This window comes from Populus nigra, chromosome 1 (assembly GCF_951802175.1).
Source record: "Populus nigra chromosome 1, ddPopNigr1.1, whole genome shotgun sequence".
In the NCBI taxonomy this organism is placed as follows: Eukaryota; Viridiplantae; Streptophyta; class Magnoliopsida; order Malpighiales; family Salicaceae; genus Populus; species Populus nigra.
Window position 1 is genome coordinate 5,061,283 of NC_084852.1, and position 16,476 is coordinate 5,077,758.

Below are 16,476 nucleotides of genomic sequence, written 5' to 3' on the forward strand. Positions count from 1 at the left end.
GGAGACCATTCTTGCACAAAAAAATAATTTGAATAATTACTCATAAATCATGTCAAATAGTAGATTTTAAATTCCCCTCTCCATTTCAATTAATATTAAAAGTAAAATCTTTTATTAATTTAGAACCCGTGAAATTAATTAAAATACACGTAAATTAATCTAGACATCCACATTAAAAAAAAAAACTACTTACAATTAGGTCAATTAGGTTAATTAAAATACACGTAAATTATTTCTCTCTTTAAGCACTGGTGCCAGACTAATGTCTCATCCTCGTTGAAATATTATTTGTGAATTTCAGGCTCTTCTTGCTGCCAATGGCCAAGCCAATTTCATACTAGCAAGCGTTCTTATCAAGATTTTAATAATTTTAATAATTATTTTAGAAAAAAAAGCTAAAACAAAAATTATTTTGATTTTTTTTAAAAAAAATTTAAATTAAATATTGAAAAGTTAACTTGTAAAAAACAAATTAATGATTTTTTAAAAAGAATAAGAAATAAGATATGAATCCACTGCACTACTAGACCACCAGACTCTGCATGCACCCCACCAATAATGGCATATCTGTAATAAACAAGTTTTCCAAGCCTTAATTCCCAAACAAAAAATTATAAAATGTCAAAATTATACACAAAGACAAATATTTGCCAGCCAATAAAAAAGATATAATAATAATAATAATAATAATTGAGCTTTTCCTTAAAAAAAAGAAAAAAAAGACACAAAAGGGTTTTAGTTTAGACCTCCTGACCTTCCCTCGTATTTGTCTTCTCCCTCTCCCTCTGCTTCTGTATCTTTCACAGTCCCACTTGCAACCCCCCTCAGATAACACAAACCACACCCTCAAAGTTCCTTCTTTTTACTTTCTTTGCCACCAAAACCCTCACAAAACGGCTCTCTTATATAGTAGAAGTAGGGCTGCTAAGCTGGGGAGGTTTGCTGACGTTTTAGCCATGGGAATCACCTCCACCACCACTCAAATCAGTCCTTTTAGACCAATATGCCCTTCTTATTTCAAGTTATCTCGCTCTTGTCCTTGTTTTGCCTCCAGGGAAGGTTCTTCTAGGCCTTTCTCTGTTGCCCTTCACAGGTTTCTTCACTTTTATTATTCATGTCAAGACCTTCATTTGTTGTTTTTAAAGTTTTTCTACCTGGGCTTTGGAAATTAATTAACACCCAGTTTTTTTTTTCTTTGTTTGGGTTTTGAGTGCAGTGCAGTGTAATGTAGTGTAGTAAAGTTTTGTGTTGATAGAATTTGATGTTTTGTACTGAACAACGTGATTTTTGTAGTCTTTTCAGTTTAGTTGATACTCACATTTTTATTTGTTCCTACCGTTCCATTTATGGCTTGCGTGATTATGAGTATAGAAAGCTTCATTTTGTACTATGTGTTTAAGATGTTGTTTAGACTTCATAGTTTTTGCTATCTGGGTGTTCTGATAATCTGGTGTTTGGAACATGCTAAATGTGTTTGCAAGTAAACCATTAAAAAGTTGTATAGAATCGGTTTATGTAGACCTCTTATTGGTCTTAACTAAAGAGAGTCAATCCATGTAAAAATTACACTTTCTGATTAAGATTTTGGTATTTGATGCTTCACATGTATAGAATAAAATTTGTGTTCCTTGTATTTGTTAGGTTTTGGGGGAAAATCCCTTTGCAAGTGATTGATGACATGCAAAAGAGAGATGAGAAGAGGAGGGTGGTTTCAAGAAATTCTAATGCGCCTCCTGGTCTTGAGTTCACTACGATCCTTCGTGATGGTACTAGAGCTTTATGGAAACAGGAGAGTAATGAACTGTTGAAGCAGAAATGTGAATATGATGGTAGTGTTTATTCATTTAAATATGAAAGGATGGATATTAATGCAATACAAACACAAGATAAACCTAAGAGTCAGAAACAACTAATTTCCAGGAATGTTGGTCAGCTGGTTGATAACAAAAGGCCAAATGGTTCATCTTTGGATGACATTTTAAAAGAGAGTGCGTGGAATAATGGATCATTCATGCAGAGAATGGAGAATGAAAAGCAGTTCCAGTCTAGTGAACTTGGACACACAGGTATTGGTTCAAATGAGCAAGTCCAGACCAATGGAAGGCCTCACAAGCTAGACATTCGTGAGAGGCTTACCAGTATATATGAGAGTGTACTGGTTGTTGATAATGTCACTATGGCAAAGGAGGTTGTTAGTAAGCTTACAAATCAGTATAGGCATCTTATCCATGCTTGCGATACTGAGGTATGCACTTACATCAAATCAAGTTCTTTCTGCTATTTTCTTTTAAGATATAATTGCTCAGACAATAGAGAGGCATGCTGGTGTAGGACTGCAGGAATGCCCTAAACTGATGTAGACATTAACATAAAAAGTTAGATAAGTAGCTCTTTGAGGATTCAATGGAAGCAAACTAAGGCCAAAATTGCACTCTCAGATTTAGAATCCACCTTAAGAGGAGAATACATGAATATTGAGCTGTTCACAGTGCAAGTTTTTTAATGTGAGCAGTAATTTTAGCTTAAGTTTAATTTTTGAAGTTGATTGTGCAGTGGATTAAGGTTTTAAAAAGGACAATTTCTAGGGTTTGAAAGCTGGAAATCAGGTGGGTTAAAACTGTTCAAATTGTTTTCAAAAATTAAAGAAATTATTAAACCAAATTCTAATCTCAAAATATAGAATATTACTCAGGCTTCATATTGAAGTTCCTGTCAGCAGCAAGATGATATAGTTGCGTCAAAGCTCAATAATCCTAGAGAGGTAAAAGTTTCTAAAACTTCTGTAAAATTAATCTTTATTCCGGAGCAAAACACTACAGACACATATTTAATGTGAAAGGGATATTACCTAGTTATGCAGAGATACACGTTTCAAGCTTAATTTTAAGATTTATTTGGTTATATTTGGTTTGTTTTAAATTAATTTTTCTTTGTTTTTTAGCTTTCACCTTTACATGTATGTAATGGTCCTAGATGGCCCTGCTATGAATGTCAAGCTTAATCTTAGTATACCATGATATTTAAAACTCATCATTTCTGATTCTGATAAATTCCACATCACATACATTTATACTACAACCTCATTTTCTATGTACATGAATGTTAAAGGATATGCATGTCTCGGAGTTAATTGGAACTCCCATGTATTTATAATTTAAATTTCTGATAAAGTATCTTTATAGGTTGCCAGAATTGATGTGAAAGAGGAAACACCCATTGACCATGGAGAGATAACATGTCTCAGTATTTATTGTGGACCAGAGGCAGATTTTGGACACGGGAAATCTTGTATCTGGGTAGATGTTCTTGATGGTGGAGGCAGGGATCTTTTGAATGAATTTGCTCTGTTTTTTGAAGACCCGGACATAAAAAAGGTAAATTTTGTCAGTTTTAATTTGTTGTTGCTCTCTTGATCTACAGCTCCTTTAACATAGCTTGATGGTCATTTAGATAATTGATGTAACATCAGCATAGTGGGAGGTTGCTGATGTGAATAAGCTTGCCGTTGCAATTATTTTTCACCTTTATATATATTTGGCCTGGGCAGAGATTTGGACTCCGACATTGTTTTTCCCCCCTTGGAAGAGGCATGCTCTTTCTTTTTCCTTGTAAAGCAATGATCATTTTTTACTATGTTAAACAGTCCACAGCCTTGTCTGTACTTTAGAGAATTCAACTGCTCATGCCATGTTGTTTTACTAGGCTGCATTCACAGTCCACAAAAGAAATTGAACCAACATTGAAGTTGCTTATCCTTTCTGCAGGTGTGGCACAACTACAGCTTTGATAACCACGTCATCGAGAACTACGGGTTTTCTGTTTCTGGTTTTCATGCTGATACAATGCACATGGCACGATTATGGGATTCATCAAGAAGATTAAAGGGTGGGTATTCTCTTGAAGCTCTTACAGGTGATCAAAAAGTCATGCGTGGGGCAGGATCATGCTATAAAGAATTGATTGGTAAAGTGTCAATGAAAACCATCTTTGGCAAGAAAAAGTTGAAAAAAGATGGATCTGAAGGCAAAATGACCATCATTGCCCCTGTTGAAGAGTTACAAAGAGAAGAGCGAGAACCGTGGATTTGTTATTCTGCTTTGGATGCAATAAGCACTTTGCAGCTTTATAAGAGCATGGAAAGCGAACTATCTAAAATGCCTTGGAATTTGGATGGAAAACGTGTTTTTCAAAAATCTATGTTTGACTTCTACCAGGAATACTGGCAACCATTTGGGGAGATTCTAGTTAGAATGGAAACCGAGGGCATGCTGGTTGACCGGGCATATCTTGCTGAGGTGGAGAAGGTTGCCAAAGCAGAACAGGAGGTTGCTGCTAACAGATTTCGTAATTGGGCTTGTAAGTATTGCCCTGATGCCAAGTACATGAATGTGGGAAGTGATACACAACTGCGCCAATTACTTTTTGGTGGTGTTCCGAACAGGTAAAAGTTAAACTTCCATCCTTTATTTAAAAATATCGAAATATTTGTGCCATGAATCAGTTTTTTTGTTGAATGTGCTTTCTAAGTGTAAATTTGAGGCCTGTCCTGGGAAGGGGACACATTCCTCTTGAAAGTTAATTTTCATTGCAATTTGAACAACAGTATTTGTACCATGGAATTCCTAAATTCGGAAATTATTCGGGTCAAGTTTTCTTGCATAAAATCCAGTGACAATGCGCACTAGTTAGTACTGAGTTTCATCTAAACCAAGGGTGGATGGAAAAAAACACCTCATTTGTTTTAATTATTTTCATTTCAGTAAGGATCCTCTCCTTACTCTTCCAGAAGATAAAACATTCAAAGTTCCAAATGTTGATAAAGTGATTGAAGAAGGCAAGAAGACTCCCACAAAATATCGCAACATTAAGTTATGTAGCATTGGAGTTGATCTGCCTATTGAGACATATACCGCAAGTGGTTGGCCTTCAGTCAGTGGAGTTGCTTTGAAGGCCTTGGCTGGGAAGATTTCTGATGCTGTTAGCGATGCCAATGATGCTGCTGGCTTGCAGTTAGATGATGCTGTCTTGGATGATTCTGGGACAATGACAGATGAAGATTCAAATTCCGAAGGATCCTATGTTGAGAATAAAGTAGAATCTGAGTATGTAGCAGGTTTGCGTAGGTTTCAAACACCAGAAGAAGGGATTGAGGCCTGTCATGCTATTGCTTCTTTATGTGAAGTTTGCTCTATTGATTCTTTGATATCCAACTTCATCCTCCCCCTGCAGGTGATTTTTACTGCTATTTTGATGAGCTATTCCTTTTGATCGTTGTGTTTGTACGTGAACTAACTCTGTGCCTGATTAGATGCATTTATTCTGTGCCGCCGTGGTATTGCAGTTGCCTCACTGTATTGGGGCCATTGTTGAGGTCTAAGATTTCTGTGTGCAATGGATATTTAGTTCGAGATTTTGATAAAAGCTGGAAAAGGAAAAAAGAAAAAAGAAAAGGGGGGGACTGACCTAGGGTTTAAGGAATCGCTCCTTTAACGAAAGCATCGCACTGTCAACATATTAAGCTAAAAGACTGCACTTTAGTCATAGTAAGTTTTATACTGAAATTGAAAGACTGTAAGCATATTTATAGGCTGAGTTATTCCTTCTACTAATAGGACTTGGATTCCTAAATCATAAATCTACCTAAGAAAATAAATGTCTACCCCCTGCTAGTGAAATTGTCAACAATCTGTAAATAACGATTTCCCCCTAACTCTACTAACTAGAAAGCAACCTCAGCAGATACTGAAAACAGCCTGGAAAACTCAAACCAGCTCTAAGGTTCAAACAAAATAATGGATAAGACAAAAAATGGAACTCCAATATCCATTCCTGGTTCTTCCCAGAGCACCCAATCCCAAGTATATTATTATTATTATTATTATTATTATTATTGTTATTATTGTTATTATTGTTATTATTGTTGTTGTTGTTGTTGTTATTAATACATGTATTTATCTTCCAATGGTACTGTAAGCATTTCGATTTCAGTGCTTTCTCAGTTTAAGCAAGTTTGCTGTCCATGCATTCTTCAGACTAGTTCATACTGATATTGGTGTCTTTCTACCACAGAGCAGCGACATATCAGGCAAGGATGGGCGTGTTCACTGTTCTCTGAATATCAATACAGAAACCGGGCGCTTATCAGCTAGGAGACCAAATTTGCAGGTCTTTTCACTCTTATTTTAACATCTTAGAATTAACTGAATTAATATGACTTCAATGTTTCAACAAAGATGCCCTGGTGCTTTAGTTGAAAATCTTTCTAATTTTTATGTGCTGAATGGAATATGATTTCTATTGCCCGTGAAATATGTTTGCTGCTTCTATCAAATATCTGTTTGGCTGCTTCAGTTAATCATAACAACTGTGAAACCAATTGTTTGCCTGAGCCTTTTACTTGCACGTCGAAGCATCTATGTATTGCATCCATTATTCCAATTGCAACTGCAAAGGCTTTAATTTTTCTTTCTTGGAGGTATCAATTACTAAGGCATTTTGTAGGATAGTCAGTCAGGATGGTGTTAGAATGCACCATGGAGTTTTCATGGTGGTTTATCAGTTGATTTTATGAAATCTTAAGACAAGAAAAGAAACTTGAATATTGTTTTCCTTCTGAATGCAGTAGAGATTAAAGAGTGCTAACATCTTGTCTTCTATAAATCAGAATCAGCCTGCTTTGGAGAAAGACCGGTATAAGATCCGTCAGGCATTTATAGCTGCACCTGGAAATTCACTTATTGTTGCTGATTATGGGCAAGTAAGCGTTTGAGTTTATATACATAAATAAATCAGTGTGAGTGAAGGGTGATTGAAATATGTATTCGTATCGTAGCTGGAACTTAGGATTCTTGCACATCTTGCCAACTGTAAGAGCATGTTGGATGCCTTTAAAGCTGGTGGAGATTTCCATTCAAGAACAGCTATGAACATGTATCCGCATATTCGTGAGGCCATTGAGAAAAAGCAAGTGCTTCTTGAGTGGTATCCTCAACCTGGTGAAGACAAACCCCCCGTTCCATTACTTAAGGTGAATGGTTTATTATTCTTCCAATTTGCTTGTGAATGTATCTCACAAGTGTAGTCAAATCATTTATTTTATTTTATTTGCATTTTTCTGATTTTAAAGATTTGGCAATGTTTCTCCTTTTGTTTGTGCATTATGATATGATCAAGAAGTAGAATTATAGAATTCAGTTTACCTAGTGTTACTGAATGAAACTTATTTTTCAGGATGCCTTTGCTTCTGAAAGAAGAAAAGCTAAAATGCTTAACTTTTCTATTGCTTATGGAAAGACTCCTGTGGGGCTTTCCAGGGATTGGAAGGTAACTTTACCGGATAAACCTAAAATAATTGGTGATTCGTCCTGATTTGAATCGAATCATGTTGATCCATAGGTGTGGTCTTTATCATCTTTGTTTCCAGGTTTCTGTGGCGGAAGCAAAGGAAACTGTTAATCTCTGGTATAAAGAAAGAAAAGAAGTGCTTAAATGGCAACAAGCTCGTAAGAAAGAAGCCAGAGAAAATGGACGTGTTTACACATTGCTGGGACGGGCTCGTGTCTTTCCTTCATTGACTGATGCTAGTTCTTCTCTAAGAGGTCATGTTGAGCGGGCTGCTATCAATACCCCAGTGCAGGTTCTTCCATTCTTTCCTTTTCACTTAAGTTTTCCCTTTCCTGCTCTCTCTGTCTCTCTTATCTCATGTGAGTGACTGCTACAGGGTAGTGCTGCAGATGTTGCTATGTGTGCTATGCTAGAAATATCAAAGAACACACGTCTGCAGGAACTTGGATGGAAGCTGCTTTTACAGGTACATATTTTTTTTGTCGTTAAAATTTGATGTTTGCCTCTGATGATTCTGCTCTGGCATGAGATTGCAAGCTGCATTCGTTCACTCGTGTCTTAATTTGTATCTTTGATTGGAACCAAGTTGTCATAGTTGTAGTCTTTAGAATCCTTCTTCCATCGATTTTGCATGCCATATATAACAGGATGCCATGCAACTTTGTTAATTGAGTGGTTTTTCAATAATGTTACTCTTGCACATTTTAGTCTCCGGGAATGCATAATTACATGCGAGTAATTTTAAGTCTTCCAAGAAAAATTCATAACCGACAATTTGTTTGAATTAACAATATCTAAAACACAGGTTCATGATGAAGTGATCCTGGAAGGACCAACTGAGTCAGCTGAGGTTGCCAAGGCAATAGTTGTTGGGTGCATGTCTAAACCCTTTGGTGGCAAGAATTTTCTTAATGTGGACCTGGCTGTTGATTCAAAGTGTGCTCAAAACTGGTATGCTGCTAAATAGGTATATGGCTCCATTGCCACAATTGGATGTCGACATGGGCTGAAATCTCATTTGAGGTTTCTCCTACCTTGAGAATGGAGTTATATTCTCGCACCGTCCACATTGTCTATGTCGAGGCAAATTCCATCCTTGAGGCTATTTTGCTTTGGGAGCCATTCTCGATACAGCAACCTTGATATCAAATTGTTGCACTTGATGATGTAGCTGCACTGTTTTGGCCATGAATAGGCAAGGGAGTTTGCTGCCCTGCTTTGATGGTCTTCTAATCTCATATCCATGGTGAGGACATGTACGGACGCCCTCTGCATATTGATGTTATTTTATGCAACTGTTTCCTGTAAATTTTCTGGTGAGTTTGGGAGTTGGCGCCATGCAATTGTATCAAGAAGCATGTAAAAGAAATTGTTCCTCATTTTTTGCAAGAGTTTTGCTAGTTTTCAGCAATTAATGTGGCCAATGACCCCTTACGCATCGCATTGTAAGTTCAAAACATTCCAGTGTGAAACTCAAGTAAATCCATGTGATCATATATTTGTTTGAAAAACCGTGTCTTTCAATTTACATTTAATTTCCACAATTCAGGACGTATAACCACATGCCACAATCAATCTGTTTATAAAATACAGAATCCGAGCGTAAAATAGGCGCTTCAACTATTGATTACTTCTCAAACTGTTGTATTTCAATTCCCCAGGCAGATGCCAGTTGCAACAAAAGTTGGTCGGGTGCTGCACCTTCCCAGTCCTCTGGGGGCTCCATGGAGGTAGAAGCTTCATGCAAATTCAGCAAAATATCTTTCTTCAGTTCCATGGGAATGCCAAAAACATGGGATCCATTTTCTAACACTATTTCTGCCAACTAAACAAGCAAATTCAAACCATTAGTATGGGAAATGAGATAAATATAAGAACTCATTTACACAGGGGCTGGGGGGAGAAAGGACATATAGGGTATTTATAGAGGGTTCGCTGCAATGCCAAACAATAAACAATAAGAAAAGTTCAAAACCTTATCCATCAAGCTCCAAATATGCCTAGAAGAAATTTGTTCATATGGCTTGGCTATTGAACAATCGAAAACTGACGTTGGAATATAGCAGCAGCCATTTTTCTCTCTTTTCCGTTAAATCACACCTATGCCCTACATATGTATTTTATGAAATGCATAATTCAAGTGAGTTGGGGCTTTTGTGCTTTGTGACAACCGACATAATAGGTTATAGGCACTTCTACGACACCTGCTGATTTTATAATGCACTCCAAGCAATTTCCAGAAGCAACTCTAGGTGGAAGTTATAAACATTCCTCAACCTGATATAATCTAGGTTTGGGGGTGAGGGCGTTCCAAATGTTATTATTACATAGAGTTTGCGTAAAGAATTACTCAAATCATGCAACTCATAATATTCAGTGGAGAGACAAGCATACCTGCTGAATCCAAGACAAACATATGTCAAGCAAGTTCTGCTCCATTAGAAACTGTCCAATAGCATTCAAGACTTCGCATGCAGTCTCATTGGAAAGTTGGTCAACCACAGGACCTGATCTGTCCATAAGCTTCACAAGCAAGAGATCATCCCCTGTGGATACAACTTCAGCATAAGCTGTATCCATGTCACCCATTTTAAGGGCATCCATTGCATTACTCCAAGATGTCCAGATAGGGTCCCTTTCTTGCCCAGCATTATCATCTCCCATAGCTTCTGCGGTCATCTCAGGGATGGTCACTCTTGCTGTTCGAGCTAACCCACTGTCCTCCCCAGCCACCCGAATGGCTTCTAAGGTAGCTTCATCCTTTGAGGCTTGCCAGACACTTCTAGCAGAAGGTCCCTCACCATGCCTAACAGGTCCTGCCCCTTTCTCCCAAGCTCTCCTGTTGCCTAACTGATCACCTTCATGTTCAGATTTAGGTGATCTAACATTCAAAGAACCACTGCCTGGAGCTCTCCTTGAGACAGCCTGTCCATTCCTGGAAGCTCCATATGTGGGGAATTCCCAAGCATCAGATGTGTCTGATCTCCAATGAGAGCCCCTTCCCCTCATGCCTGAAGCTGTAACATCCGATTGGGAAAATCTTTCCCCATGGGGAACCCACCCATTGTACTTTGAACTAGAGTAGTCAGAGAAGCCATTATACTTCCCTAAAGGTCTATTAGAAGATCCCTCAAAACCCATAGCAAAGTTATTGCCTCTGCGGCCTGATGATATTGTCAAATCATGTGCCAGGTCTTCAACAACTCTCTCAAGACCCCTAACTCTGTTTTCCAATGTTACCATGCTGTTGTGAGACCCCCCCATAAAATCCTACAATGTAAAGCATTTCATTAGCAAAATAAAAACATGCATAATAACAATTTCCTTAATGTAAAATTATATGCAGACCTGAAGCATGTTCATGAGATGAGCCTGTTGTCTCTCCAGCTGTAATAACTGTCTCTGGATGGCAAACCAATTTCCTTTATTATTTATGAAGGATCCCTCAGATTGACCATCAGATTTGGAGAAACCTGCACGACTGCCAGAAGACTCCCTATGGTTTATGTCAATCCTCTCATCATCAAATGTTCTGGTTCTTAAATCTTTTCCAGTAATTCCTCTTTCTATATTGCGGAATTTGTTGTTGAAAGCTCCATGAATATCATCTGATAGGCTGTTTCCCATGCGGTTTGGCCTCCCCCTTGATTCTGAATCATTTGGTTCTGATTCTTCCTCGTTGTTCAAATTGGAAGAATCGAGACATCTACGAGGAACAACTACTTCTACTGGCAAATCACCAGAACCCCTTTTTTCAAGTTTCTGGAAGAATTCTAGGTTTAACTCTTTATCTGTTAAAGCAGGAGTTTTCTTCTTCAATATTACAACTGCTTTGTCATGAATGCTTCCGTATTTGCTTTTTGATGCTGAATCTTTGGTTGGGGAAGTACCATTGGATGCATCCCTTGCCGATGACTCCTTTCTTTGGTCATTAGGATTTAGATTTTTATCTGACAACTCAGCTTGTTCATGACGCTCTCCATCTAAACATTAAATATAAAGAAAAAGGTGAAGAAGCAATGATTAGATAATTGAAATTGAAGGTTCATTAACAGTGTCGCCGTGACGTCACGCCCCTGTGATGAGGTAAGACAAACAAATAGAAAAATATTGCACGGATACCCACCCAAAGAGGAACTTTTCTGGTCATCAGGAACACCTTCTCCTTTACCAGCAATTTTCTTCCATAATTGCAATGCGTCTGTCATACTATCTCTGACGGGTTTTATCTGTTATGCCAATAAATGGTAATGAATGAATGGTAGTTCAAAAGGCAGAAACAGGTAACTTGAACCTATTTTCCATATCCTTAAGTTCAAAATTAGAAACGAGATAATCCTTAAAACTATAGAATTTAACATGCACCTGTAAAGACTACAGCATATCTACCATATAAGAATCACAAGAATAATATATTTTTGTTAATTGGGAGCTTGTAGAACAGTTGAGAAAAGCTAGGCAGTTTAGAAGTGCCTTCTTTTCCTTCCATAGATTCATCATGTCATCCCAGATAATGCACAACAGATTTGATTGGACTTTCTAGCTGAATGTTCTTCTCTATCACCAAAATGCAATCAATTTTTTGTTGGAAGGGGATTCAAAAAAAGAGCAAACAAGAAGGGCCCATCTTCACCAAATGAGGAGCAGTTGGATACTTGCTTGAAAAGGATAAATATTATACCTATTATCAAGCAACTTAATTTTTTTTCCAAATCAATGTCACTTTAACAGAATAGAAAATGAGTTTTTTTATATCTCGAGAAACAAAATTTTGGAGTAGCTTCTTTTGTTTTTTCATCTTTTAATAGTTGCAGCATTTGTTTCACAAGGTGAGAAATGACACGTGTGAAACACAAGTAAATTTAAAGCTTTAACAAGGTTATAAAAAGTAATAAATAAAATGCATGCATCACACATCCATCATGAATTCAGCAATACAATCATAAAAACCGAGGGAAGCTCACTGATCTTGAAAATGATTGAAATGAGATAATCAAGAGGAGGCATTAATCCTGTAAATAAAATTTTAAAAAAAAATAGAGAAAAAAAAATGGTTCGAAGAAGGTACCTTGTCAAAACGACAAGCTTCAAGCACTGTCAGTGTGGAATTTGCAGCTCCATCTGCAATCAAGCGGCTTGAATGCAATGCTATAGCACTTAAAGCATCAGCTGCAGCTTTACGTGTAGCCCAATCTGTGCTCCCAAGGCAGTCATGAATGTTTTGTAACAATGATTCCAAACCTTGTGGTGCAATTGCTCCCACCTGTAAAAACAAATTCAATAAAACTCCTGGATTTTGCCTCTTTGCTACTAGAATTTACAAATATCCAATTTGAGTTGCTAATTTATAATTATGAGACAATTATAGTTACTTCAACAAACACTAGTAAGCTAGTTTAGTGAACTGAGAGAAACTTTAAACTGCCTAGAAAATATTGAATTGAAATAATCAGGAAACAAAGAAAGCTATTTAATAATTATCAAGAAAACTATTTGGAAATTATAGAAGTTTGGAATTTGTTCTCTCTCAAGCACTACAATTTGGAGGAGTCTGACAAATTATGAATCTAAACCAAGTCATGAAAGGTAACAAATGTTTCAATCGTGAAAGGTAGCATTATCACCAAAAGAAAACATTGTACATTTCAAAAACATAAAGATAACTGGACGACATTGCCCAAACCTGTGACAAACTTTTCACAACTCCCAAAAGATCAGCCTTGGCCAAGAAATTCTTACAATTCAACAACCTAGAAATCCTAGGACACAGCTTCTGAAATTCCCCAACTAGTATGCTATCTAGTTGAGCACATTCAACCATCTTCACCATACACATAGCTGCACCCAATTGCACTCCTTTGTTTGGTGCCCGCATTGCATCAAACAATGGCTCAGTGAACAGCCCCACTCTATCCTTCAAATATGACCCTGACAAAACCCCAATGGCATCACAACAAGCAGTCCTAACACTTGAATCTGAATCTCTCAACCTTTTGATAATGTGGGAAATGATTTTGGTTAAACGGGGTAATTTTAAATCATGATGACATTGACAGTAGAGAGAGAGTAAGTGGAGAGATACCCTTTTAATAATGGGTTTATTGGTGGGGTCAGAAGAGGATTGATAGAGGGAGTTAAGAAGCACAGGGACTGCATAGGGGGGCAGGGATTGGGTAATGGAATGGAGATCTTCCAAAGCAACCTGATGGGTGTCATGGTCAGCAAGTTTACAAAGAGAGAGTAAGATTTGTTGCTTGAGTGCAATATTTGCTAATTGCTTGGAAAGAGAAAATGATGTAGAGGAGGATGGGGTGGAGATTGGTTTAAGCATTTCACAGGTTTACGGGATTTGAAAGCTTGTGTGCTCATCTTGCATGGTTTGCAGAGAAATGGGTGGCATTTTAAAAGAGGAAAGAGAGTCTGAGCCAGAGAAAGAAAAAGAGAGAGAGAGAGAGAGAGAGAGAGAGAGAGAGAGATTTCAATTAAGAATGGGATTGTAGAGAGAGACAGATTGTGGAAAACCTACGCCAATGTTCCAAATTGTCTATCCACGATTTATAAATTATCAAATGAGACCTGAAACCTTCACAAGTAACGCTATAAAATTCAACCTTTTCTTCTCTTTCCTCGCAATTTTTAGCCATTCAAGCAAGTCATAAATTTAGACTACCTAATCCAAGCATCTTGACAAACAAGAGGTGGCGCTTCTCTTTTGGCAACTTTTAGTTTACAGATCAGAGGAAAAAAATAACAAAAAAAAAAAAACCGGCCACAACTGATGCCTTTTTTCTTTAATGCTGATTGTCAAGATTAATAAACACAGTGCATCATGGAACATAACCAAATGCCAAAATCCCAAATTTCCATTCCTTCTCTTTCAATTCCTTTTAAGCCTTCACCAAAGATTGATCGATGCACAATGATAAAAACCCATATAAATCACACATGAAACAACCACACTATCAAACTTGGCAAACGCATATCCTACAAATCATCATTCACCATAATCACCACAGAGCTTAAATTCAATCACGCATCATCAGAACAATCCATTGTTCATTCTCTTTCCCAACAAAATATAATCGAAAACGCATCAGTACGAAACCCAAAAACAAAGCCGCAAACAGAATCTCATTTCATCCACAACTTCTCATAAACCAAACAGACTCACATAATTAACAAAATACACACCAACCAAATTATAATAAAAAGCAACACAATTTACACACATTGCTAAAATGAATAATAAAATCAAACAACCACATTTCACAAACCTGAGACAAACTCGTTACTACCCCCAACAAAGCCGCTTTCGCCTGGAAACTCTGTCCATTCAGCAACTTACAAATCCTTGGACACAGCTTATGAAATGCCCCAATGGGCACATTACCACCACTATCATCCCCTTCTGCAGCAGCACACTCCACCATTTTCGCCATACATATAGCAGCTCCAGATTGCACAACTTTATTTTGCTCTCCCATTGCTTCAAACAAAGGTCTCACAAACAACCCCACCATAGGCCCCGCACCATTACCATCCCCACCACCACCTCCTTCTCCACCACCGCCATTACCCTTCAAATACAACCCTGATAAAACCCCAATAGCTTCCCTACAAGCATCTCTAACACTAGAATCTGAATCTTTAAGCCTTTTAACAATGCAAGAAATGATTTTTGCCAAATGGGGCAATGTCAAATCTCTATGAGATTGGCAAGCAAGTGAAAGAAGATGTAAAGATTCTTTCTTAACCGAGGGTTTTGAATTGGAGGTTTCAGAAAGGGAGTCATAGTGAGAGTTTAGCAACATTGGCAACGCGTCAGGAGAGATTGTTTGTGTTATTGTGTGAAGTTCTTCAAGGGCGATCTGGTGAGTGTCACGGTCTGCAAGTTTAGAGAGACAAGTTATGATTCTTTGCTTGAGTTCAACCATGGCTAAATGGGTTGACAAGGAAGAGGATCTTGATGTGGGTTGGTTTTGGTTTTGGGGTTTTGTTGGTTTACTTGATTTGGGTGCTTGTGAACCCATTGATAATGGAATTTTTTTAAGGAAATGCAAAATGGGTTTTGAAGGAAATGGAGGTTTTTAGAAAAAAGATTCTGGCTTTATAGAGAGAGTAAACAGGAACCTTTACACAGAGAGAGAGAGAGAGAGAGAGAGAGAGAGAGCTAAGGCAAGGCAGTGAGGTCTGGAGATGATTGCATTTGTTGGGGAGAGGACATGTGAACTGTTGAAGAGAAGGCCAGAAAAAGGTGAGATCTTTGTGAGGTGTGAGAGTGAGGGAAAACAAAAGGGATTCTGTTTGTTTGAAAATCAAATAAGACTTTAAATTGCTAGTTACAGATCAGATTAGATCACAATAATCACCATTGAGATGGGAAACCAGGAGGAGCCTTCAACCTTTGTTTTTTTCCAAGTTGTCTCTTTGGGTTCATCATGGTGGGGTAACACAACGGTCTGATCAGATGATTTTGACCCTTGATTTGTATGACTAGTTAAGAAGTCAACATCTAATCGGCTGTGAGAGTCCAATGATATGGGTGGGACCCTTTTGCCTGAGTTCTTTACTGTATATTTAGATTTGTTTGGAAGGAAAGATCGTAAGAAGAACAAGTCCTTAAAATGAATTCTTAAATAATGAATTGCCTGAGGAGTTGATGAAAAGAAAGGTGGCGTCCACGTTTTAGGATTGACGAGGATGTTGTAACTTGCACTACCAATGTTCTTGCAAAAGGAAACACCAATTATAAGTTGTTTATTGTGACTTTTAGATAAAAGCCCATTTCCATGTTCTACCGTGACTTACGGAGAGTGGTTAAAATTTATTTATTTTTATTTTAAATTATTTATTTATTATTTTTTATATGTAATAATTAGCATTTAGGAGTGTGGTTGCGATTGATTTTTAAAGTGTTTTTATTTAGAAATGTATCAAAATAAAATTTTTTATTTTTTAAAAATTATTTTTGACATCAACACATCAAAATGATTTAAAAACACTAAAAAATATTAATTTAAAGCAAAGAAAAAAATAAAAATTTTTAAATTTTTTCAAAAGTACTTTTGAAACGCAAAAACAAACAGGATTATTAGTATCAAAAATAATTTTTTAAAAAATAAAAATATATAT

At 37.2% G+C, this 16,476-nt stretch overlaps 2 protein-coding genes across 2 annotated transcripts; one reads left to right on the forward strand and one right to left on the reverse strand.

The window, feature by feature from the left end:
• Positions 1-768: 768 nt before the first annotated feature.
• Positions 769-8,855, forward strand: LOC133675788 (DNA polymerase I A, chloroplastic/mitochondrial-like). The gene is made up of 12 exons (XM_062097272.1): positions 769-1,093; positions 1,642-2,245; positions 3,183-3,374; positions 3,765-4,441; positions 4,761-5,229; positions 6,070-6,165; positions 6,665-6,757; positions 6,833-7,027; positions 7,231-7,323; positions 7,424-7,636; positions 7,721-7,810; positions 8,150-8,855. The coding sequence occupies exons 1-12, from the start codon at positions 957-959 to the stop codon at positions 8,309-8,311; spliced, it is 3,021 nt and encodes a 1,006-aa protein (XP_061953256.1). The 5' UTR covers positions 769-956; the 3' UTR covers positions 8,312-8,855.
• LOC133675793 (microtubule-associated protein TORTIFOLIA1-like) lies at positions 8,812-15,904 on the reverse strand. The gene is made up of 6 exons (XM_062097275.1): positions 14,619-15,904; positions 12,413-12,607; positions 11,471-11,573; positions 10,693-11,327; positions 9,739-10,614; positions 8,812-9,169 (listed from the first exon to the last, which is right to left on the reverse strand). The coding sequence occupies exons 1-6, from the start codon at positions 15,372-15,374 to the stop codon at positions 8,972-8,974; spliced, it is 2,763 nt and encodes a 920-aa protein (XP_061953259.1). The 5' UTR covers positions 15,375-15,904; the 3' UTR covers positions 8,812-8,971.
• Positions 15,905-16,476: the final 572 nt, after the last annotated feature.

Excerpts from the sequence above, each read along its gene's own strand:
- LOC133675788 (XM_062097272.1), top strand. The coding sequence starts at position 957 with ATGGGAATCACCTCCACCACCACTCAAATCAGTCCTTTTAGACCAATA. Across the intron at positions 1,094-1,641 it reads TTCTCTGTTGCCCTTCACAG|GTTTTGGGGGAAAATCCCTT; the intron begins GTTTCTTCACTT and ends TGTATTTGTTAG. Across the intron at positions 7,637-7,720 it reads CTATCAATACCCCAGTGCAG|GGTAGTGCTGCAGATGTTGC; the intron begins GTTCTTCCATTC and ends TGACTGCTACAG.
- LOC133675793 (XM_062097275.1), bottom strand. The coding sequence starts at position 15,374 with ATGGGTTCACAAGCACCCAAATCAAGTAAACCAACAAAACCCCAAAAC. Across the intron at positions 11,574-12,412 it reads AAGCTTGTCGTTTTGACAAG|ATAAAACCCGTCAGAGATAG; the intron begins GTACCTTCTTCG and ends TTGGCATAACAG. Across the intron at positions 10,615-10,692 it reads ATCTCATGAACATGCTTCAG|GATTTTATGGGGGGGTCTCA; the intron begins GTCTGCATATAA and ends TTTACATTGTAG.